General features: G+C 53.2%; 8 protein-coding genes across 8 annotated transcripts, besides 1 other annotated feature; 3 read left to right on the forward strand and 5 right to left on the reverse strand.

Moving 5' to 3' along the window:
* Window position 1: 1 nt before the first annotated feature.
* Window positions 2-5,677, reverse strand: PODANS_5_2080 (uncharacterized protein; the record flags this gene model as incomplete). Its single annotated transcript, XM_001904080.1, has 1 exon — window positions 2-5,677. A coding segment is annotated over one exon (5,676 nt), but the record flags the coding sequence as incomplete, so codon positions are not given.
* Window positions 5,678-6,178: 501 nt separating this feature from the next.
* PODANS_5_2070 (uncharacterized protein) lies at window positions 6,179-10,307 on the forward strand (the record flags this gene model as incomplete). Its single annotated transcript, XM_001904081.1, has 4 exons — window positions 6,179-6,619; window positions 6,643-7,631; window positions 7,687-9,391; window positions 9,480-10,307. 4 exons carry the CDS (start codon window positions 6,179-6,181, stop codon window positions 10,305-10,307), a joined length of 3,963 nt encoding a protein of 1,320 aa, XP_001904116.1.
* Window positions 10,308-10,447: 140 nt separating this feature from the next.
* On the reverse strand, window positions 10,448-11,277 carry PODANS_5_2060 (uncharacterized protein; the record flags this gene model as incomplete). The annotated part of the gene is made up of 2 exons (XM_001904082.1): window positions 10,448-11,059; window positions 11,119-11,277. 2 exons carry the CDS (start codon window positions 11,275-11,277, stop codon window positions 10,448-10,450), a joined length of 771 nt encoding a protein of 256 aa, XP_001904117.1.
* A 587-nt stretch (window positions 11,278-11,864) lies between these two features.
* Window positions 11,865-11,949, reverse strand: a tRNA (tRNA-Ala).
* A 1,875-nt stretch (window positions 11,950-13,824) lies between these two features.
* On the reverse strand, window positions 13,825-15,298 carry PODANS_5_2050 (uncharacterized protein; the record flags this gene model as incomplete). Its single annotated transcript, XM_001904083.1, has 4 exons — window positions 13,825-14,229; window positions 14,287-14,377; window positions 14,448-14,924; window positions 14,982-15,298. 4 exons carry the CDS (start codon window positions 15,296-15,298, stop codon window positions 13,825-13,827), a joined length of 1,290 nt encoding a protein of 429 aa, XP_001904118.1.
* A 1,363-nt stretch (window positions 15,299-16,661) lies between these two features.
* Window positions 16,662-17,831, forward strand: PODANS_5_2040 (uncharacterized protein; the record flags this gene model as incomplete). Its single annotated transcript, XM_001904084.1, has 1 exon — window positions 16,662-17,831. One exon carries the CDS (start codon window positions 16,662-16,664, stop codon window positions 17,829-17,831), a length of 1,170 nt encoding a protein of 389 aa, XP_001904119.1.
* A 60-nt stretch (window positions 17,832-17,891) lies between these two features.
* PODANS_5_2030 (uncharacterized protein) lies at window positions 17,892-18,956 on the reverse strand (the record flags this gene model as incomplete). Its single annotated transcript, XM_001904085.1, has 1 exon — window positions 17,892-18,956. One exon carries the CDS (start codon window positions 18,954-18,956, stop codon window positions 17,892-17,894), a length of 1,065 nt encoding a protein of 354 aa, XP_001904120.1.
* A 451-nt stretch (window positions 18,957-19,407) lies between these two features.
* PODANS_5_2020 (uncharacterized protein) lies at window positions 19,408-20,805 on the reverse strand (the record flags this gene model as incomplete). The annotated part of the gene is made up of 2 exons (XM_001904086.1): window positions 19,408-19,882; window positions 19,937-20,805. The coding sequence occupies 2 exons, from the start codon at window positions 20,803-20,805 to the stop codon at window positions 19,408-19,410; spliced, it is 1,344 nt and encodes a 447-aa protein (XP_001904121.1).
* Window positions 20,806-23,590: 2,785 nt separating this feature from the next.
* Window positions 23,591-24,172, forward strand: PODANS_5_2015 (uncharacterized protein; the record flags this gene model as incomplete). The annotated part of the gene is made up of 1 exon (XM_001904087.1): window positions 23,591-24,172. One exon carries the CDS (start codon window positions 23,591-23,593, stop codon window positions 24,170-24,172), a length of 582 nt encoding a protein of 193 aa, XP_001904122.1.
* Window positions 24,173-24,307: the final 135 nt, after the last annotated feature.

The raw sequence follows: 24,307 nt of genomic DNA on the forward strand, positions 1-24,307 counted from the left end.
GAAGCCCCTCGCCCACCCCCCCACCACTACTCCCCAACCGATCAAGCACCAACCCCCTCTCCGCGTGCGTCAAATCCCGCAGCGCCTGCAACTCGAAAACCCACTCCATCGGATCCCTCCCACCCAACCCCTTGTCAACAACCTCGCTACTCCCCAGCGCGCGCAACGTCGCCGGGAAAGTCCCCTCATGCGCCGGTCTCCTCCGCAAATAAACACTCTGGTTGTTCCTAAACTCATCCGCCAGACTGGGCTGATTTTGAAAATCAATCGTCAAATCCCAACAACCCAGTCCACCAGCGTCCGTGGCAACACGTAGGACATCATCTAGCGGCGGAAGCAAGCAAGGAGTCTGCCGCCGGAGGATAACAACCTCCGGATCTGTCGCATCACTCCCCGTCTGCGACGCCGCCGCCACAGCCGTCGCAGACCCCGGTTTCAAATGGATATTAATCGGCGTGTTCATCGGCTGACCGGTAGCCAAATCCTTCGCAACCAAACACCGGGGTTCCGTAGCCAGAACCCAAAAGTGACGAAACGCCTGCAGATGCGCCCGATTGTCTTGGACGTTGGCAGGAAACAGCGGGTAAAAAGCGACCAGGAGAGCAGCAGTGGCAAGGTTACTCGTCCCAAACGTGGCGGTTCCGCACCCCAAAAACAGAGCGCCAATCGCCAGGTGAGCAGCCATGTGGCTTCCGTACGTGGTGCTCTTGTCGTCTCGACCGTGCAGACCTCTCAAACGACGGAGCACAGTGATGTCCCCCGTCCCGGCCATCACCGTGGCGCAAGACAGCGCCACCAGATCCATACACATCCTCGCGTTGCTGCGAGCTAGCTCCGCGTCAAAGTTCGTCACCGGGCTTCTAACGATCCGTACAAACTCGTCGAGGTAGTGAACAAGCAGATCCCGAACTTGGATATTCGCCGAGCCGGCGAACCGAAGGCCCAGCGAAAAGCAAATGCCAGCCAAGATGGAGAAAAAAGACATGTCCCTGCTTTGAAGCTTCCGAGTGCTGCTCAGACGTGCCCGTGAATGATAAATAGAAGGCAAACTGCTCTTGATCCAGTCAAAGGTAGGTTTGATCTCCTTCCAAAGAATAACATTCTTCGCCACCGTCCTCAAAAGCAAAACATCAGGCCGGACATAGTCAAACTGCAACGTTGTGTCAGGAACATCAATCTTGCGTGCAACAATATGATCCTCCGACTTCATGAAAATGAGGGCAATAGCCATCACAGCGCCAGCAGCGGCACGGTCCAAGACATGAGCCAGCTCCACGCGCTTGGTGGACGTGGCGATTGTCAGGAGCTTTTCCGTCAAGCGCATATCTCTCAGCCCCTTCAGGTCGCCTCCTTTGCCGAGGTTGATGAAGCCCAAAGCAAAGCCGGCAGCCAGACGATAGCCTTCGTCGCGAAGTGGGTTCTCCTCCTCTCCATCCTCGAGATACTCGATTTCCGACATCATGATCTCGCTCATGCGGCGGTGTTGGCTGTTGCAGTAAAGAAGCCCAATGCCCATGATGCCAGTGGTTTGGGTGTGTTGCGACAAGTTGAGCTCGGCAGCCCCTCTCGGCAGCATACGAGTGACGTGCACCGACAGAAGGCGCGTGATCAGCGAGTCCATGGTCCCCAGATACGAGGCTGCCAGGCCGAGAAGTAGGCCAATGGATGTCATAGTATGCTTGGGTGTGAGGTACTTGAACGCAACCCACTTGGCGACCGACTTGAGATGACCGTTCAGGCCGAGGGCGAGCAGAAATCCGGCATGTCGATTGTTCAAATCTGACCCCGGCTTGTTGTACAGAATCCACGATGTGTCAATGCCTTTTGCATGAGGTGAGATGGCAAGTCCACCCGAGACGCCCTGGTGGAAGAAGGCCCAGTTAATCTTTTCCTCAGTAAACATGGCCTTGTCCACGCCGACCGAGTTGTTAATCGGCTGGACGACACATGTGAGCTGAAATCCGTTGATCTGATATTTTTGAGTAAGAAGTGGAAAGCGAAGAGCAAAGTACAAGAGGCCCCTGCCTGCTGGTATGGCAAGGGTACTCGTCGCCACAGTAGCGACAAGCTGCTTTTGTTGCTCGAGATACTCTGGCTCCGTTGTGCCCGGCTTGGGGTTGAGGCGGACGACGCGGTGCTTGGATGTTGATAAGAGATTCTGAGCCTCATTGAGCCGTCTGTCTTCTCTAAACAAGGAGCGCACCACGGCCTGGCGTTCTGTGGCCTCTGTCTCCTCTGCGCGGTCGTGGAAGTCGTCAAGGTGCTGACACAGCATTCGCACATCCCATTTCGCAGCGTGTGATGGGGCCTGGGGCATGTTAGTAGATAATAGCACAACTATGAACCGAACACTCACATTGATCTCAGCCCCAAGTGGTCGCCATGTCTTTGATGGCCGCAAGACAGTGCTGATGTCAGTCCGACTCACTAGAGAGAGTAGCTCCTTGGACCAAGAAGGCGGTGGGTTTGGTTGACACATGAATATAATGTCCTGTAAAGGCGTGAGAACTGCCTCCGGTAATGTTTCGAGAATTTGTGATGTGAAACGAGCCTCATACATGGCCACAACCACTTCGTACCGGTTCGTTGTGGTGCCAAGAAGACCAAAGAACTTGGCAAACATGAGCGATCGAGGTGTTAAGGATGACCAGAGCTGCGATCTTGACTTTCCAGAAACTGCATCTGGACAGCCAGTGGAGTAGACGAGAGGCAATGTCGGGAACTCGCCCCCCTTACCGTATGCAAGATGGTCCTGAATCCAGCTCAGCACGCAAAAGCAGGTCGGCGGTTCAACTACCTCGGCCGCGAGAGTAGGAACCAGATCATGTACTGATTCCAGATCCACGTCTATGCCCAGCGCATAAATGGCTTCGTGCCTCTGCCAGCCGAGCCACCTAGAGACCTGGCAGAGCGCTGTCCTCAAATCGACCTGGCCGTGTATCGTATCCTCGGGAGACAGAATGTTCAGTTTCTGTTCCTCGAGGAAAAGATGGAGCGCCATCATCATACTCCATGCTGCATTACTGCGTCCAGGGCTACCTCTGCCGAGAGCCGTGGGAAGGTATCCATCAAAGCCAAAAGCCAGCACGCCGCCAGAAGACGCCATCCATTTCTGCGCTAGTTCGATGTGAATAGCAAGGAAGCTCGGTGGACGAGGGCCTGATTCGGCAGTCACGGGGGCCGGTTCAAAGACTGGAGTATCAAGAAGCCACCGCCATGCTTTGGTGCGAGTCCAAGGCGGGCACGCTGATGAGCTGGGGTTTTCGTATACGCGCATCGTGTCCCAGCTCTTCGGGCATGGGGGTTGTGCTGCGCCCTCCCCATAGCTCCTGAGGGAAGTCTCACTGTTGTGCCGCAAGGCGAGGAAGCTGGAAAAGAGCAGTATAACGAGTGCTGTCCATTCCTTGTCCACTATGGGGCGGCTTAGACCCCGAACACGCCCGCTCTGAAGCCACTGCATGATGTGCCACCACCCTGCCAGTAGCTTGTCGGCATAAGAAGTAGGTAGGACACTCCGGCAAGTATCCAGGACGCGACGTATTTGAGGCGATGAAGGCTGCAACTGGATTCTCACTCGATGAAACCTGCCGTCCTTGTCTCGAAGGTCAACCACACCACGCGAGTTTGAGTGACAGACGGAATCTATCTGAGTGCAGGCCATGCCAATGCCCATCGACCGCCTGCCTCGAACCTCTTTGTTGACCTTGTGGCTGCCTGCGTAATCGAGGCTGTGCAGGTTGTCAGAAAATAACAATGGTAATGTTACAGTCGTTACTTTGCCCCAAGGGGACTGCAGGCTGAGCTCTCTTCCGCCGGAGGTGTCTTCAGACAAGATCATGATGGTCTCATGCCCGTCGGATAGTTTGCATGAATCGACCACGCTTTGAACCCTCCGGGGCTCACCGGGAACAATAGTGAGGCTGCTTGGGTTTGAGAAACTTTTCATGGCACTTTTTGCTGTGATCTTCTCGTCACGAATATCGACATGGAGGGTCAGAAGCTGGAGTCTCCTGTCGACAGGGTCCTGGATACCAACAAGAAGCATGGCGCGCCCTTGCTCATCCGTGGCAGTAGGAGGGCTAGCAAGTATAAAGACCTTGGAGTGTGTCCTGGCAGGCTTGTCCGATAGAGAGTATCGCAGGTTGGCGTTGTCCATGCTGAAGCTGTGGATCTTGGTAAGCATCATCTCCCGTGTCAGTCCATCAAAGTTGTGATCCTCCAGACCCATACTATGAAACCCCTCAAAATCACCACCAGCACGAAGCTCGTCCAGCAGGTTATCCACCGGCGCTTCATGGAGGCTGTTCAAGTCTCGATTGCCGCTGAAGCTGCCACTGAATATTGAACCGGCATATCCACTACTCATGCGAGCACGCTGGCTCCCCTGGGAGTCTAGCCTCCTGCTTGACTGTTCGGTGAAGGTTGCTCGATCTTGAGATGCAGACAGATCAGCACGAGCCAACAGAGAGCTTACTCGGCGTGACTGCCTCCGAGTAGCATCGTTGCGCTTGTCCGGATCCAAAGAGTTGAGAGCATTGTCCAAGGCCTTTTCGTTTTCCTCGATCCTAACGCTCTTCCTGGTTCTTTTGCCTGGAAGTGGTGCACCAAAGCTCTCTCTCATGGACGGGTGAATCGGGGTGGCAGCTCCGCTTGGCAGGCCTGGAGCCATAGAACTCCGTCGCCGCGAAGATGATGTTCTCCTCTTTTTCTTTTTGCTCAGAAATGGGTCCTCATTCTCTAGATAGGTCAGTCGCCAAACTGTGTACATGCCGGCTTCGCGGTTAACGGTAACGGCAATATGCAAGCCCCCAGCTTCCGATGCCGGTAGATTCGGGAGCTTGACAGACTCTATGTGAAGCATTTCTTCGGCAGGACTGAGAAACAGGGGCCCGGTCGAACCCCTCCGACCCCTTGGAGGCTTCGTCCGATCTTGCTGTGTCACCACCAGTCCGATTTCCAACAACGGATCCGTCAGGCAAACAAGCCGAGGCCAATGACTTTCACTTGTTTCCATAGGAGGTTGCCACATATTTTCCAGTGTCGAGCTGAGTCGGAGGGGCAGTACTTTCGGGTTGCCCAACCCCTCGGTCGAGAACTCGGGCCCTCGTTGGGTATTAGACGACGATGGCGGCGGCTGGAACGACACGAAGGAGTTGGGCGGTACTTTCGGGAGACGCAACGAAACCGGAGCTGTATTGTTCGCCCGTGGCTTGCGTTGAATGATGACACCACATGGTGCTGCGCAGGCAGACTCGACTTCGAAGGGCATGTGGACGACATGGCTGGCACCGGAGAGGAAGTAGATGTGCGCCTGGGTCTTGAGGAAGACGACGAGAGCTTTCGAGAGGTTGGGCTTTTCGAGGGCCTTCTTCTTTTGCTTGTCGTTATCTCTAGACTGGTGTTCGGCCGAGGCAGGGAAGTTGGCTAGGAGGGCTTGGGCGATAGGTTCGTTTTCGAGGTCGAATTTGAAGCTCTTTCGAAAGACCCCGCCGCGGGACCAGAGCACACAGTTCTTCGTCGTGAGCAATTCATCCTCATATTCGTTGTCACCCTCCTTGCTAAGGCTGATGTCCCACGTGTAGGTAGATGGAGGCGGGTCGGGGTCGAGTATCCCTTCTTGAATGGCGTGTCGCAAGCCGGTGGGCTGATGCACCCCGAGTGAAGCAATCGAGGCCATAGTTTTGTTGTGTTTGGTGCTGTCCTGTTTCCCTCCTCAAATTATACAAAAGGTCGAGTGCCGGGTAATGGTTGAAGGTAATTGCTGGCGATCCATTTCCTTCAGTCCAGTCGCTGGAAAGAACAGCCTGGAAATGATCTTCTTTCTTCGTCTTGTCTTCAGAGGGCCGCAATGCCCATCGCAGGGCAGTCAGTAGGTCAAGAGCACTGTATCCCAGAAAGCGCGTCCGAGAGCCTGGAACCCGCGTCTGGGGGTCGCAAGGCTGCCCAATGAATATCCCCACTTTGAGGGGCAGCTGTCTATTGGTCAAAGCTTACCCCAACCACTGCAGGGACCGCCGTTTAAGCTCTGACGTAGCTTTTGGCCGCGCCTAAAGCTTCCCGAAGCAACTCAACAAACACTCGGCTCCCCACAGGCAACCTGAACCCCATAGCCATACGACCCTCGCTCTGCGCCCTGCTCCAAACCCGCCATGAAGTTGCTGCCGTCGCCTGAATCAACATGACAGGAAGCTCGCCACAGCCCGGCGACAACGATCCCCACCATGACAAGAGCCCGACCGAGTCCAGCAGCGCTGGTGTAGCGCTCAAGCACCCACCAGCCAGCGACGCAACAACAACAGGCCCAATGGAGGAGTTCAGGGTTAACACAGGCGCTGGCGCAACCTCTGACGATGAAACCGATGACACATTAGAGCAGTCTAGTGATGAGGATGGTGAAAGGGAGGAAGAGGGCGAGGAAGAGGCAGAAGAGGGCGAGGAAGAAAGCGAGGATGAAGATGAGGAGCCAAAGCTCAAGTACGCGCGATTGACCCAACACCTCGGGCCCCTTTACCGCAATGGAGATGCGACAAGCACCTTTCTAGTTGCTGGAGACAAACAGATCATAGGAACACATAATGGAAACATCGTCGGTATCCCTAACCTGCATTGGCACGAAATGGTGTGACTGACCGCCTAAACCAGCATGTTATTCAACTCCCTGTTTTCCAACCATTACGAGTCTATCATGCCCACTCAGCCTCTGTTACAGCCGTTTCCATCTCCCCATACCCTCCACCACTGTCGACGCTCAGACCCGATGCCACCCCGAAAGCTACTCCAAGTAGCCCTCGAAGACCGGGTTCATCTATCGGCGAAGGCCATGTTGTCCCAACACCACCACCGAGAAGGGCCACCCAACTCCAAAACACAGTGCCGAATACCCCGTCCAACAATATTTACATTGCTACCTCGTCGATGGATGGAAATGTCTGTGTACAGTCTCTGGTCGATGTCAAGGATGTGTCGCTGCGCAACTTTGCTCGCCCTATCCAAGCCGTCGCTCTGTCTCCAGACTACAAGCACGACAAGACATATCTTTCTGGCGGGTTGTCGGGTCAGCTAATTCTGACGACGGGTGCGCCGCTCGGTCGAAGTACTGCCACAACAACGGGGGCAGCTGCGCAGGCGGCAGGTTGGCTTGGTGGCATGGTCGGCGCCAGCACAGGAAAAGATACCGTTTTGCACTCTGGCGAGGGAACTATCAACACCATCAAGTGGTCTTTGTCGGGAAAATACGTCGTCTGGCTGAACGAACATGGCATCAAGATCATGCGTACAAAGCTTCATCTGGAGAGCGCCGATGCAGACGATGCCTGGAAGCGCATCGGCCACATTGATCGGCCTCAGACGGCAGAGTGGGAGACTATGGCCAGCGTGTGGAAGGGAAGGGCTGAGTGGATCGACGAGCAAGCCGTCGAGCCTGATGAGCCTGAGAAGGAATCTCATGAAGTCCTCCTTTCGCCAGCTGCGGAAAGACTGAAACAACAGCAGGTCAAGCACAGCAAGACGATAGAGCGTCTCTTGGTTGGTTGGGGTGGGACCATCTGGATCATACATGTTCACCCCGGGGGCGTCGGCGTTGGAAAGCATGCCGGGGAGAAGTCCGCTGGCCGGGCAGAGATTGTAAAGTTGTAAGTTATCCTCCGCCCGTTGCCCTTTTCTCAATTGTGTTTGCTGACCCCTCAGACTTCGTATGGATTGCATTATTTCTGGCATTTCGTTATATACCCAAAACTTGATATTAGTTCTCGCCTATTGTTTGCCGGACGACGACGACGCCAACGACCAAGACGACGGTACCGCGGCTCGCGGCCACAAGCACACATTATCCAGTGGTAGCGAGCCATCAGGCGGAATTCGTCGCAAGCAAAACAACCAGCCTCCCGAACTGCGGCTGATCGATCTCACTTCTCAGGCAGAGGTCGACAAAGATGGCCTGACGCTCAGCCGGTTCGAAAGGCTTTCGTCCAATGACTACCACCTTGGTGTCTTGCCAGCTCAAACAGTGGCTGCTGCTGCCTCTAGTAGGGGCGCCCTGGAGACGTTGGCTGGGCTGGGCACTGAGATGCTCAACGCGGCTCTCAACCCTATCTCTCTCTTCAGCTCAGGTGCCAGTATCAGAAGCAAGGACAGCAACGAGGGCACATCGCCTGTCAAGATTGCTGCCGCGTCGGCTCTCTTGCGATCAAAGGGTGGATCTGTGCATCCAAATCTCACCAAACCCGGAGTCAAGATCTTTATACATAGTCCGTATGACTGCATCCTCGCGACAAGGAGAGATTTGGGGGATCATCTGTCGTGGTTGTTGGAGCGACAGCAGTACCAGCAAGCATGGGAGCTTGTCAACGAGCACCCCGAGATCATGTCGACGGCTGTCGACACGAGCCCATTATCGCCGGACCATACTCAGACAACTGACGACTTTTACGATGAGACCGCTTCCCTTGCCGAGGGAATGCAATCGATGTACTCGGCGGCAGAAAAGGAAAAGAGGCGGATCGGCGAACTGTGGCTGCAAGAGCTGGTTGAGGCTGGCGACTGGGTACGAGCTGGACAGACCTGTGGAAAGGTTTTGGGAACTCCGGACCGCTGGGAGAAGTGGGTGTGGACATTTGCTGGGGCGAACAAGTTTGACGAGATTGTCAATCACATCCCTACCGAGCGGACACGGCCCCCAATCCCGGGAACCATCTACGAGGTTGTGCTTGGGCATTACCTCGAGACGAGCAAACCCCAGTTCCGCGAGCTTTTGGAGAGATGGTCTCCTGACTTGTTCGAGATTACCACCATCACGACAGCCTTGGAGAACCAGCTCAACTACCGAGAAGTGAGGGAAGACAGCGTGGAGGATGGCGAGGTTGGGCGCGACTGGCGCATCGTGATGGAGAGTCTTGCCAAGCTTCATGAAGCCAACGGCAGGAATAGGGAGGCTCTCAAATGCTACATCAAGCTGCAGGATGCGGACAACGCGATGAGGTTGATCAAGGATGGGCATTTGGCTGATGCCGTGGCGGATGACATCCCTAGCTTTCTCACTCTTCGTGTTCCTCAAGGTCAGGCCAAGATGTCGAATGATGAGCTGGAACAGGCGACTCATGAGGCGATTACCCTGCTGGTGGACGAGGCACAGCATGGACTGGTCAAGCCGGATGTTGTGGTGGAGCAGCTCCAGGAGAAGAAATTGGATCTGTACACGTTCTTTTATCTTCGGGGTTTATGGCGGGGGCAGGGGATTCACGAACATAGCGGGGAGTCGAGGGCGAGGCTTGTGACCGACAGTCAGTCTCTGGTGGACAATTTTGCTGATTTGGCGGTGCATTTGTTTGCAAAGTATGACCAGGGACTGTTGATGAGCTTTCTCAAGACTTCGACTGCGTATGCGTTTGAGGAGGTGAGGTTACTCCATCTGTCCCCTTTTGCGTGTGTGTGTGTGTGTGTGTGTGTGTGTGTGAGGAGCATGCTAACCGTCTTTTTTTTAGGCCGTCAAAGAATGCGATCGATACGATTACATCCCCGAGCTAGTCTACCTGTACTCCAAGACTGGGCAGATGAAGCGCGCCCTGACGCTCATTATTGAACGGCTGGGCGATGTCAGCCGCGCGATTGCTTTTGCCAAGGAACAAGACGATCCTGATCTTTGGGAGGATCTGCTCGAGTATAGTATGGACAAGCCCCGGTTCATTAGGGGGTTGCTTGAGGAGGTCGGGACGGCGATCAATCCCATCACTCTTGTCAGACGGATTCCAGAGGGGCTGGAGATTGATGGTTTGAGGGAGGGGCTGAAGCATATCATGAAGGAGCATGATATCCAACACAGTATCAGCTCGGGCGTGGCAAAGGTGTTGAGGAGTGAGGTGGCGGCGGCGCAGAATTTGCTGAGGAGTGGGCAGAGGAAGGGGGTGAAGTTTGAGGTTGTGGTTAAGGGGGGCGATCATGCTGATGTCAGGGCGAAGGATGTGCCTACTGTTGTTGGGGAGAAGCATGAGGTTGTTGATGATGGGGTTGATAATGAGGAGGTGCCTAAGCCGCCGGGGAAGAAGTGGGCGTCGGGGCATTGTGCGGGGTGTTGTGAGGCGTTTACGGAGTGGGAGATGGAGACGTTGGTTGGGTTTGCCTGTGGACATGTGTATCATTTGTCGCATTTGCTGGAGAAGATGCACCCGGGGGAGAGGGTGGATCAGAGCTTGGTGAGTGCGGTTGGGGAGAGTGTGTCGCATCGGATAGGGGCCAAGGTGACGCATGCGATGTTGTTGAGGGACAAGATTGCGGGCGGGTGTCCTGTTTGCAAGGAGGCGGAGGAGACGTGATTTCAAAGATGAAGTACATATATTTTGGCCTGGCTACATAACAATGAGTTGGTTTCATGGACAGCTTTCCGTGTGCAAGGTGTTTTGGCTCATCTAATCAATTACTTTTTTTGTCAATTCATATCTCATTATCCAGAAATTTAACCCTGAACCCTCTTCTCAACAAAAGTCACCTCCCCAAAGTGCTTCTTCACCTCGGGCACCTCCAACAAACCCTTGAGGTACCCCTCCACAGAAGGCGCCTGCTTTCTCATCTCCCCGTCAAACAAGAACTTGCTCGCGAGAGTCATGGGCCCCAAAACAGCCAAATCAGCCAAAGTCAACTGGTCACCAACAAGGAACTTTCGCCCATCCTTGACCGCCTCCTCAAGCCTCTTGACGGCTCTCTCAAGGTTGCCAGCGCACTGGTTATACCTTGCCTCGTCATAAGGGATCATTTTGGCCAAGACCATCAAGAGAGGGGGGATGGTAGCGCCGGAGAGCTCAGACTCGCCAAAGAGAGCCCATTGCTCGATCAAGGCGGAGGTCTTGGGGTCAGCACCGAGGAGCTGGGAAGAGGCGGGGCCGGAGGAGGCGATGTAGCGCGCGATGGCGAGACCTTCGGTTAGGTGGAAGGTGTCGTCTGCGGAGGAGAAGGCGGGGACTTTGCCGAGGGGGAATTTGGAGAGGAAGGAGGGGTCTTTGTTTGTGACGCCCATTTGGAAAGAAGGGAACTCCAACTCGACATTGTTGAGGTCGGCGGCGACTTGGGCCTGGGAGGGGGTTTAGTATCATGAGGGGAGGGGGCAACATGGGGGAAAGGGGGACGTACGATGTGGACGCGGTAGTTGCCGGGGTAGGAGTAGATCTTGCCGATGGGTGCCATGGCTGCGGTTGTGTGTGAGATGTCAAAGAGTATGAAGAGAGAGCAGAGATGATGTTGCGAGATGTTGAATGAATTGCGTGACTTGGTTCCAAGGACTATAAACATGAGACTGAAAAGGGAATGAGATGGGCCATATATATATATAGCACTGAGCCTGGACGCCACTTGGCAACGGCTGTATACAGCGGTAGCTCAATCGAAGTCAAATGAACCCACGGCTCAAGTGCTCAACCCCTCCATCAAGCTACCACGACTGTCGTAATCTGTGACACCAAGCCATCCTATCTTTCTCCAATCTCCACTCTTGTTAGTGTACAGCTTGCAAAAAGGACGGATGGGACGACGGCTAACAGCACATCAGAGCCATTTGTCCCACAAGCTGTTTCACCGTTGTCCCCTTCGCTTTCCGCGCTGTTCGAGAAGATTCGCCATGGTTGCGGTCCAAGTGGGATATTCTGACAAATCCATGGCTTGGAGGAGCTAAGTGGAGCTTATAGATGCCCCAAAAACTGTCTGCTTGTGCAACGGGGGAAAATAAACAATGATCCGTACACTTGCATGCGATGGCTTGTTTACCTTTTTCACTTCACTGCCGCTTCGCCGAGCTCTATCGGAACAAGGTAGTGAGAGTAAAAAAAAACTTAAAAAATGACACAAAGATTCAAGGTGAAAAAGAAATGCAAAAGAAGCTGTGGACGAGCTGGGAATCGAACCCAGGACCTTTCGCATACAGGTGGGTATGCTAAGCGAACGCTCTACCAACTGAGCCACACGCCCTGATTGGATGGCCTTGCACTTTGGACATTCGCCCTAACACAATTCAAAGTACCAAAGACTCCCTTGGGTGTTTAACCTCCTGAAGTATGAAATTATGAATAATGAGGCTAAAGTACACAAACATGGCACCTATTGATAGAGTCGTCAGAAGGCGCTTGTACCGTTCTACACCTTCAGGAATATTCCAACTGAAAGCACACAAGTGGCTGAAGGCTAGGGGCGCTCAGTGGCCCGTAGCTATGCTCTTCGCTCTTTAACCATCTTTTCGAAGAAATATCTCAATCCAACTGCGGTAGAATCACATGGCCACAGAGATCCAGCGGTTTCAAGAAGCTTCCGGCCGACGAGCGCCAGCGAATCTGCACTCAAGATCTAAATACGAGTTAAAACCAAATCGAAATTCAAAGTTTCCCTACCTACCTGTGACTATAACAAAGCCCATTTACGGACTGCCGCTTGCGCTCGCATTGACATTTCTAGATGGACTGAGGATTATCAGCCTGCTACACGATAACACGGAGCAGGAGGGCGAACTTGGATGTGTGAGCGGTGGGTGGAAGAGTTCTCGGTCTGTCCTGTGCGCAAGCTGTTCTGCCTATGCGTTTAATGATGGGTTACGCTATGAAACGAGGTTATTTGGTGGCTGAAAAGATCGCCTGGCAGCAGGTCTGCAGCTGGTTGAGCTCGTGGAGCTCTTGCTCATACTGCTCCCAATATTTTGTAACCTGCGCCTTTGCCATCGGTTAGCACCATTCAAAGTACCCTAGGTATCCACCCGAACCAAGCAATCTTGCATACCTATTCGAATGTCACCAACATCCAATCGAACTAAGAGACTTTTGTCCTGGGCAAAAAGGTGAGAGTCTAAAAACATCCCGAGGCCGTGAACAGTTGGCGCCCACTTTCGGAGTGCTCGGAACCTATCGGATCTTCAAGAGCAAGATGGTGGAGGGTGAAACATAAAAACGAGATGCATGATGGCCGTCTCCGATGTCAGGTCCGGTACTACTTAAAACCTGGCCGATTCCAAGGCCACATCACTTGCCTCCGATGAGACAATCATCAACCATTGGAGCAGTTGCTTAGGTATATGGTCAAAAACACAAGAAATCTATAAACTGGCCTCATTTCAGAGTCAAAATACCTCACCAGAAATGTCCAAAGACAACAGTCTCCTTTCGAAGACCTCGGAGAATCACCACCGCTAGAACCTATTACTCTAGAATCATGTCTCCCACGAAGCTAGATCCGGTATATGTCGTGATGACAATTCTGTCATCATTCTCAGCTTCCGAGCTTATCCTTACTTCTCCATGTCACACCACAATTGCACCAGAGACACTCCCAGCAACTGGAATTCCTACCATCGAACTGGCAATAATCATGCCAACACCACCGAGTGCCTCCTCACACATTCAGACTTCAAACTTGACAATCCAAATGAACTGGCTCGGGGGTGTAGGGTGGACAAATATGGACGACAAGCTGGACACTTTCACGATGGGGGTAAGAGTCACCACCCCAACATCAACAGTTTCGGCAATTGGGCCATTGCCAACGCCCATAGTAATTGCTACGGCTTCGGCTTTATGAGACTTCCATGGTCAGAGGGCGGTGCTTTGGTCTTTGCTACCTTACCGAGGTGGGTGGGTACCTAGCTAGCTGAGGTTAATTACAACGCACCTGGTATCTTTGTCTCCCTTAATCACCTGACACTCTATGTAGGGCTAGTCTATACCGGAAAATGACTTCGCAGAAACAATGAGCACACAAATCAGAGAGCTGGGGGTAGGGGGAGGTGTCAGAGGCATAGGTTGTCATGTGTTACAGGGTATAAACTAAGCCGCTACTCCATCGTGTCAATATCCATCCCATTTACGTGTACCAAGTAGGCTCAGGGTGCTCCCCGAGCAAGACATATCTTCCCAGCTCTCGGTTCTTGTAAGCCACCGGATCGTGCAGAGTGTGGGTTCTGATATCTCTCCAGAATCTGTCCAGCCCAACCTTGCTGGCAGTTGCCCTGGAGCCAGTCACTTCAAACACTCCCGCTGTCACCCGAAGACCAACATCGGTGGTGACAACCTTGACGGAGGCAACCAACTCGGCCCATTCACCACGCTCCTCGATGGGGAAGGCGGCTCGGTTGTTCTGGTAGGTGCCATAGATGCGGTCAGCTTCGGCCCCAGCCTGGTTGGCAAGGGCCTCGGCAGCACGGAGGTGGGCGAAGAAGTTGCCGTAGGTGGAGAGGATGTAGAACTCATCGGTGGCCTTCTCCTTGTTCTGTTTTGGCAGGTTAGGCGTTGTTTTCTATCTATTGTGGGAAAGAATGGTACTCACGTCGCCGCCGTATGGCCACGCTCTTGTGCTGGTTGTGGTGTACTTCTTGGCAAAGTCCAAGGCGCCGAGGGCGATGCCAAGGTAGAAATTGCTGAACACGAGTTGAATACTGCATTGTGTTAGTATCAGAACAAGACAAATGGTTGTAAAGGTAAACCTACGTAGGAAGCAAGAGAGCGGGAAAAGGAATGCCCAGCACAGCCGGGTCAGGCTTCTTGGTCGCCACATCCCAACCAAGAGCATCAGTCCATGGGGCGGAGATGCCTTCAATCTTGGCGCTACCAGACTCCGTCAACCTCAAACCAACATTGTCCCAGTTGTAGTGGAACTGAATGCCAGCTTGGGCAGTAGGAACGATGGCAAAAATATGCTCTTCAGGTCTGTCATGAATGGCACCCTCGAGGACGATCAGATCAGAGACAGCGGCGCCAGTGGTGAAGTTCTTGAAGCCGTTGTAGGTGATGTTGGAGTCATCGTATGTGATCTTGAGGTCATTGTCTCTTGGGTTGACAGCGCCGCCGACGTAGTAGTTGTTTTCAATGATGAGCTTCTGGAACCGTTCGGCCTGCTCATCATTGCCGACCACGTGGGCTGTTCGTGACCACAAGAGGTGGTATCCAAGCAACATGCCAATGGAGCTACATCATGTGTTAGGCTTCAAACGCTTGCCATGGGGAAGTGAAGAGGAAACATACCCGTCGCCTTTGGCAACTTCTCTGATGACCTTATAGCCGACACTCCATGGTTGCTCACCACCACCGTACTTCTTTGGGCCGAGAACCTTCAAAAGCCCAGAGTGCTTGAGAAGAGCAACCTCGGCTTTTGGGGATTTGTTGGCTTTCTCACGAGCAGCAGCATCAACCGACAAAACAGCCGCAACTTCACGAGCACGCTCAAGCCAGCCTTGAGCATCAGTGGGATAGGTCGCCCATTTCGACTCGTACTCGGCGTAGACTGCTGGGTCAGTGGCGGAAGGAGCCTGGTTGATGACAGGAACCACTGGAGTGGCCATTGTGGTGTGCTTTTTTGTGAGGGACACGGTGTAGGGGTATCAAAAGGCTTGAAAATAGTGGTGGGAATGGCAGAAAGAGCCTGTTGACGGTAGACTGAAGAGTTACATGTTGAGAATGTGAGTAGTATGCCCTCTTCTTATACTAAGGCTCATAACCTTCCACATCAACGCCATCATGCCCTTCGGGTATCCCTCTGCTGCTGCCATGGCGACCACATCGATTGTGCTTCCCATCTCGTCACGAAAACTCCCGATTGGTATTGCGAATAAAGCCTCCAGAATTCCGTGAGTCGCTTTTCTGGTAAGGATACGCTTGTAAGCAGCAGGTGATACTCTTCCCGCCCCGAAATCAAACAAAAGACGGCTCTACCCGGCGCTATTGGGATTGAAGGCCTGCGTGTTTCAGAGCACACCACAAGCCATGGGCAGCAAATGGCGACTAAGAAGAGCAACCAAGACCCTTAATCCCAGCAGGCTGCGTAGTATCATGCTCATTGAGATCTTGGTGTCTTAGATGGATTAGATTGATTCGATGGGTTAACGATCTGACATGTTTGGCGTGCTTCAACCTCCTGCTGCCGCCGATCTAGGACTCCAGCCAGTCGTCAACGCCCTTCAAGATGACGCCACAGGTCCCAAAAATGATAACAGAGCTACCCGCAGCTGAGGGATGCAGGAAGGAGCCGCTTTGGAAGCTACCACTGCGATGGAGCTTTGAGCTTTCTCTCGACTTACACCTGCTGTCCAATTATCTTCGCTGGCTCCACCTCCGTCCTGGCCGTGAACCCCCCCGTGCGCACCACCCCCCTCTGCTCAAGCACAAGCAGCAAACGAGCACACTCCGAATTTCCGAACGTCCGCGACGCTTTCAAACAGTTCTTTTTCTTCATTACAGTGATGGTCATTGGAAGACTGAAGCTAAGATCCAGTCTGCCAGCTCCGCCTTGCTAGTCGATTGCGTGCTGGGGGTCCGCATTCCCCACGCCAAGACCAGGCCGATCAACCGAGATCCTCCCCAACTCTATGCTCTTGGCGCATGGCATAATTGCCTTGCGCGATGACGGGATGCGCTCACATCTCAGTCAAGAGAACTGCCCAACTTTTTGCGGGGGCCCCAAGTGTATAAGAGCGAGCAGGATGTTTAGAGGATTGCCCAAACCAGTTGCTGAATTGCGTGATCGACCCGGTCTTGTTTCTTGAACGCGAGATAGTCGAGACGTCAAGAGATCTTATCTTGCAGCTTGCTTGGGCCAACGCTACTCATCTTGGACGTCTTTGTTTTCAACACCCCTGAGTTAGCCCCTTTCCGTCTCCCTACCAACACACACACAACAACAGCAACCACCACCACCACAAAGCAACAATGGCTCAACCACACAAACTCAACACCGACCCCGACCGTCTTCTCTTCGCCTACTGGGTCCCCAACGTCTCGGGCGGCCTCGTCGTCTCCAAAATCCCCCAAAACACCTCTTCCTCCCTCAAATCCAACCTGACCTACGCCCGCACCGCCGAACAGCACGGCTTCGAGTACGCCCTCACCCAAATCCGCTTCACGGCCCTCTACGGCGCCTCGGAACAGCACGAGTCCGTCTCCTTCTCCCAGGCCCTCCTCCACGGCACCGAAAAGCTCAAAGTCATCGCCGCCATCCTCCCCGGCCCATGGACACCAGCCGTCGTTGCCAAGCAGCTCGCCAGCATCGACAATTACACCGACGGCAGAATCGCCGTCAACATCGTCTCGGGCTGGTTTAAGGGCGAGTTCCACGCCATTGGGGAGTGGTGGCTGGATCACGCCGAGAGATACAGACGCTCGAATGAGTTCATGAGGTGTCTGCGTGGTATCTGGACCGCGCCCGAGGATGAGGGTTTCACCTTTTCGGGAGACTTTTACCGGTTCAAGAATTACAAGCTGGCGCCTAAGCCGGTGCAGAAGCCGCACCCGCCTATCTTTCAGGGGGGTAATAGTGAGGATGCAAGGGTGAATGGGGCTGAGGTGGCGGATTGGTATTTTATGAATGGGAATGATCTCGAGGGGTTCAGGGCGCAGATTCAGGATGTCAAGGCGAGGGCTGCCAAGGTTGGCAGGGAGGAGCACGTCAAGTTTGCGGTGAATGGGTTTGTGATTGTAAGGGATACCGAGGAGGAGGCGATTAGAGTGCTGCAGGAGATTCAGGGCAAGGCCGACCAGGGTGCGATTGAGGCGTTTGCGCAGGAAGTGAAGAATGCTGGCCAGAGCACCAAGGAGAAGCAGGGCATGTGGGCGACGAGCACGTTTAATGATCTGGTGCAGTATAATGATGGGTTCAAGACCAAGTTGGTCGGTACCAAGGAGCAGGTGGCCGAGAGAATTGTGTTGCTCAAGGCTTTGGGTGTCAACTTGCTCTTGACTGCCTTCCTTCATTACGATCAGGAGGTTGAGCAGTTTGGCAAGGAGGTGCTTCCGCTGGTACGGAAGCTCGAGGCCGAGGGACGTGGCAAGGACGTCGCGTATGAGATTGAGAGGACTGGTGCCGTTTATCAGAAGCACTAAGCCTGGACCTGTACGATTGAATTATGATAATGAAGCAAATAAAACAATACCCATGCTCATCTAGAGATCATCCTCCTTCCCGACAATAACGTTCACCAATTGGCTATTGTTTGATGTGACATGCTCGCCGGCGGTGGCTCGTACTTGAGCTTTCCACTCTGGTGTAGGGAGGTACATTGGTGAGCACCAGAGCTGATATCGTGTGTCCTGCACCGGATGCCAGTCCCACCAAGCGTCGTCATGTCCAGTCTTTATTCGAATGTCGTAAGAGTAGGCACCGTAGACGAGGTCCCATGTGACTGTGAGCCTGACCCAGCCCTCGCGATTTGGCGATGACGCCGCTGCTGCAAGGTTGACTGGCGTAGACAACACACGACGCGGCACCGGTTGAGGGATCTCGAGCTCTTTTGTTGACCTGTCTGTCAAGGCAAATTCGGGAGAGAGCAGCGTGCGCGAGAAGGCTTGGGCAATCTCAAATTCGCCAAGAGCGCCAGGGTGAAGCCCATCGTAGGATCCTTCTCTGCAGAGGTAGTTCTCGCAAAGATGAACCAAAACAACGGGTGACGACGGTTGATTCCAGCTTGGGATTGCTTGAGCGAGCAGTTCGTTATATGTCTCGACTCTCACGGGTAGATCACCCAGCCCCGGAACAATAGTACGCTGCGGTACGTTCGCGATGGCAAATTTGAGGGCCTGGTTGTGAGTGCGCGCTTCTGTTATCAAGGCCTCCATGCTCTTGAGGGTTCCCCCTGGATCGCTTATGCCCCACCCAATGTCGTTAAATCCCAACTCTACAAGACACAGGTCGGGCTTGTGTGTGGCGACCTGTTCGCCAATTCCGTCCTTGACGACGCATGCTGCTTTTCCCCACCAAGAATAATGATAGCAATCCTGGAGGAAATCTCGGTCCACATCTGGAGCGTATCCCCCATCGCGAGTTCGATCGTCCTCTGGAGGAGGTGGGATGGTGCCCTTGTGCGGCCCCACAAACACAACGGGAGTGTTGTTTTGTCGAAACCATTCCCATATTCGATACCGCCAAGTCCAGTCGCCTTCACGGCCGTGGGAAATCGAGTCTCCCACGATCATGATCCTTGTGGCCGGTCGTGTCGGTACTCCGCCCATCCTGCTGTGTAGGTAAGGCTTGTCTTGTGGTCGCGTTCATGATGAGCAAGGCGCGCGTTGTGAGGGGTCAATGGCACCGGACCCGCAAATAGCCGAGGCTGGACCAGGGAGGGTTAGGGGTCTGCCAGAGTGTTACCCCTGAGCCCCTGAATTGAGATGACCATGACACACACACGAGGCAATTGCATCTTTCCAATTTGTTAAAGAGAGCATCAAGTTTGTTATTTATCTAAAAAATAAAAATAAAATAAAAGAGCGTATGAAGTTAGATATCAGTAAAGACTGTCCAAATATCACCAACCTTCATTCCCATAAATATCGCCTCATTTCCTTCACCGCATAAGAAACCATTATGAAAAGTCACTTCCATCATCACTTGGCCCATTCACCATGACCGTCGTAAAGAAAGGTTCCCCGCCCTGATTATTCCCACTATATCCAAGGGCGCCCCTCATGCAGCGAGACCAACGCAAACATGGTAGCCGCGGTAGAGGTTGTCGCACTCAAAGTCAATCGTGACCTTTTTGTTCAACGCGTAAAACTCGTCCAAGGTAATCCCTGCTCCCTGCGCAATATCGTGGCATGTATCTCCAGCGACCACCTTGTGGAATTCAGCGCAGTTCTCAACGGTGCCTGGCTGTGGCTTGATCCCTGTAGAGGGAGAAGACGAAGGAGTCGAGAGAGATGTTGTGGTGACGGTGATGAATCCGGTAGGTGTGGGGGGGGGAATCTGGACAGCTGGTTGGGTTGACCCGGGACGGACAAGCTCTGGGTACAGCGGGCTGCATTGTGAAATGACCTCGGACACGTCTACCCTCTTCAAAGTGCCCCGAGTCGGTATTCTGTAGACTCTGACACCAGTGTCGAGGACGAGAACGCCGTCCCATCCGATATTCAAGTTGCCTGACCAAACCTGCGCCGTGCAACTAGGGAACTCATTAGCAACTGGTGTGAAACAGTGCAGGCATTGTGTCACTTACTCAACAGCCTCCTCGGGTCCATTAACCCGTCCGCCAAGGGACCAGGTCAGTGTCTTATCTTTGCTCTGAGTCGTCGACTGGCTAGAGGAAGAGCTCGTAGACCATGACACGGATGTCTCGACACTCACGACGTCGGGAATGCCAGCTTTGATGGACATGCCGAAAGTCAAACTGGTAGACGATGAAGTTGTCCAAGTCGTGGATGTAGAACGCATGATCGTGTCACCGAAGCTCCAGTTGTGGGCCACTCCATCCCATTTCACCTTTTTGGTGCTTAATGTCTCCAGCTCGAGATTCGCAAAGGGATTGTACGAGTCAATGCGGACATCCTCGAGCACCGGATCTTTGGCCAGCTTCCTGATAAAAACAGGGGACAGCTGGTCCATCTCCTTGCCTGCTCTTCCAACAAAGCCGATGAGCATTCCCGATCCAACCTCCATGACAAAGTTTCCTTGACCAGTTGTGTCTTGCCCGTGATCAAACTCGCCTCCAATGGTGGTTTTGAACAGAATGCGGCCGGTGCGTTTTCCATCACCGTTACCCCACAGAGTCATCTCGGTGATTGCTTCGCCTGGCTGAAAGTGGTAGTCTTTGGATTCACCCTCCAATGCTCCAGCGCTTCCGGTCGCGCCATCAGAGAAGGTAACCTGGATGCCCCGGAGAGTTTGTTTGTTCTTCGTGGTGGCTACCCTGAAGACGCGAATCTTTTGGACGGTTTGGCCGGTTTCCGCCAGCAACTCAAATTCGCTGCCTCCTTTTCCACCGACACGGAAGGTCGGCGCCCAGACGTCTCTCTCCCATGTTGCGGCAAGGGATGTAGTGGCCAAGAACCCAGCAATAAGGGAGGAGCAGAATTGTGCCCAACGCATCTTTGCAGTTAGATTATCGCAAATGGACTGTAAGGGCGTTTGTCGAAAGTGCAACAGTGTTAAGGAAGGATCGTGGGTTGATTGGTTGAAATAAATGTGAAGTGTATATCAGTGTAGGTAAGTAACGAAGGAATGGCTGAAGAGAGTGACTAGGTAGCAAGGCTTCCCAACGAATGAACGAGGCTCTCGGTGTTATATTCCTGCCTGAGACTGCGCGATGGGGTGAGGATGTAAACTCTGAGTTGAGTTGAGGTGGGAAACGACAGGACTTTATACTCAGAATGCCTTGCCACTGACGACCTGATCTGATAGATACGTCTCGGTCAACGGGTCTGTTTGTCTCCCTTGTGGCGTGCGTCGACGACGTGAATCAACACCATGTTCCCGTCGTTAATCTGCGCTCAAGCCATCAGAGAACGCATGATAATTGACCAAATTTCAGGGGTATCGCCGTAGTGGCGGGTAGATCAGGGGTCAAGACTTGTAGGCGCTCTTCAACCCAGGCGGACTTTTCCATTGGCTGCCCAGGACCGGCGTGCAAAGACGGCATGTCCTTGGCTTACTAGCTTAACCGGCCTAGCACTTGCAGCCCTATGAGCCAGGGCATAGGCCAACACGTCGATTTCAACCATCACTACCTGTTCCTTTCGTTGTGATTGTAGATGTATTCGTCCTCAAATAAATGTATCTTCGTCAGTAATTATTGTTGAAATCCGATTGCGGTCTGAGTTGAGCCTAGGTATCAACCACCGTCCCATGACTCCCATCAAGATACCTCGTTCGAGTAAAATGGTTTGAATTTAGAGCTATCATGGAAGCCTTGAAACCCCATTGCAAGGCTCGCCTCAGCAACCCCCAAATATCCCGGCCTGCCCCCAATGCGGCCATGGTGTTGAAAGCGGAGACGTCTTTTTAGGCCATCCCCTGCCCGCAACCAGGCCGTTCTCGATACCGACTGGGACTTTTGACAATGCTCACGCTCGCCAAGGCAACTTCTGATATTCAGTCGATTAAGGTGGGACGTCTCATGTTCAGCTGGCAGCGAAGATTTCATCCCAACCTGCAGCTACCTTAAGCTGCATCTCAGCCTCATGTTAGAATCCCAAACCCATCCTAACCTGGAGTCATAAAACGAATGCAGGAGCCGTCGCTGAGTTGACCGGATGTTTCACCGTCTTCACCGGCCAACAACAGGTCAGAGCCTTGCGAACACTCAACAGCCACAGACGGAGCCTGGGCCCAAATCGGCAGCGGCCCGAAGGTGGTGTGGTCCGGGAGCCCGAATGATCGAAATTGATCTGAATAGTAGACCGGTAGAAAGGGTTGTTTGTGTGTTGTCCTGACCCAATACCAAACTCCTGCAGTAGTGCGTACGGTCTCTAGGCCCAATTCTGATCAGCTCGCTGGAAGTCCTTAAGTCACAGCCTATCACGGGCTTGCCGTGTACCTGAAACAAATTTGGCACTATCTGCATACATGTAAGCGTCGTCTAGGCCAAGCAACGCCAAGCCACAGCCTGCTTAACGTGGGGAAGGGGAAAACCCAACGGGCTGGTCAAAGAAGACCATTAGTCGAGAGGAAAGCATGAACATGAGACAATGTAAAATCACCAGCTGTATACTGCTGGAACTTCAAAGTGTGGGTCATTCCCGGCATCATTTTGCCGTAGGATGATGACGCGGGAAAGGAAGTAGGTGCGGCTCCAGCCAAGGACGCCACGTCGCAGCCTTGAGATGTCAAACAGAGAAATAGCAACAATTTTTGCGGCTTCGGGTTCGGTCAACTGCGGAGGGAGATTTTCAGAGTCAAACTTAAAGGAGATTGAGGGCTTACAATAGCCCTCATGATTCACGTCCATGAGGTAAGAGATATGAGTTGACGATCCCGTTGTCGGATGGCACGGGAGGGAAGCCACACTTGACCCAAGACCAGTCGGTCCCCATGGCCAATTTCAGTTTTAACATAACCAGAGACTACTCCTAATGGTGCCGCTGTGCTATAAAGAGACAACTGGCCAACGAATAGCTACCTAAGCCAAGACTGTGGGTTAGGGTTGTAGGAGTGTTTCCCCTTGTCAGATTAGTCAATGAGGCACACTGTTAAGGAATTTATATTTTGGCAGTGGGACCTGAGCTACTGGTTTCGGCCTTTTCCAGCCACCCGGGCAACTCACCCTCACACAACACAACAATTGATACGCTTTTGGACCCCATATACGATTTGACACCCCTATTTACCCCTGAGCGCGTTACGTCATGATCCAAACAACACACTTCCAAGTCTCTGTCTCTTAACCTCTGCGATGTTAGAATCTTCTATACACTATGATGTTTCAAAATCTTGCAATTCTACCCCTGATAGCTGTGTATGGGCTGCGCAAGCCTTGCATCGTATTTCGCATTCAGCTCGTGTGATATCTGGATACCTGGTAAGTCTTTGCCTGCCTCATTCTTGGTTCGTATGTCTTTTTCCCTGGGCATCGTCCTTCTCCTCCTTGATCGTTCCAACTTCCCAGGGCCTGCGCCACCCGCCGAGACGGAGATGCAGCCTTAGGCTCCCCGTACGATATTTCCCGGTCTGTTGTCATCGACAACGTGCCAAAGACTTGGGGTGCCGATCCTTCCGTGGTTAGCTCAAAAAGCCCAACGATATCTCGTCGACGGTTGATTCTGGACGTTGATTCCTTCTTCTTCTTGTGGTGAATACCGTCGCTAATCTCCAGTCCACAAAGCTCAGTCTTTCCTTCTGTTCAAGGTACATTCGTTTCTTTGACCAAACCAAGAAAATGCATTCGAAATTCTTGGTCTTGGGTGCTCTGCCCATCCTCGCCATGGCACGGGCATATCCTCCTGTTCTCAGAGGCCGGCAAGACCCAGACACCACGACATCCATCGAAACCTCTCGTCCCACCTCCCCGACTCACACTTGGACAGCCGCGGGTGATGCATCCGCCACAGGGCCGTGGGATGGACACTACACCGGCATCTACACCGGAACACTTCCCGACGATGACAGCGGCCACTACACCGGCATCTACTCTGCCACTGCAACCGCCACTGGATCTGTCACCGGCTGCTCGGGCACGTGCACTGGAACACCTGTCGCGGACTACACCGGCATATACACTCCCACTGGATCTGCGACTGGATCTGCCACCGGCTGCACAGGCATCTGCACTGGAACCCCGACCGCGGCCTACACCGGCATCTACACGGGCGAGCTCCCCACCACAACCGGCCAGATCGCATCAAACGGCACAAGTACATCTGCACCCGTCGTCATCGGTGGGGCTGGCAAGGGAGTACAGGGCTTGAGCTGGGTTGGTGGAATCATGGCCGGCTTTGCTGTTATGGGGTTGGCTCTTTGAGAAGAACCTGGATTATAACCTTTTGATTAAGTGGATATGGGCTTGGATATACATATGGATAGGTAGCTTGTTTGAGATATAATACAAGGTATTTAGTCGATAGTACTCATCGACGACAGCGATTAGGGTGACTTG

This window comes from Podospora anserina, chromosome 5 (assembly GCF_000226545.1).
Source record: "Podospora anserina S mat+ genomic DNA chromosome 5, supercontig 1".
In the NCBI taxonomy this organism is placed as follows: Eukaryota; Fungi; Ascomycota; class Sordariomycetes; order Sordariales; family Podosporaceae; genus Podospora; species Podospora anserina.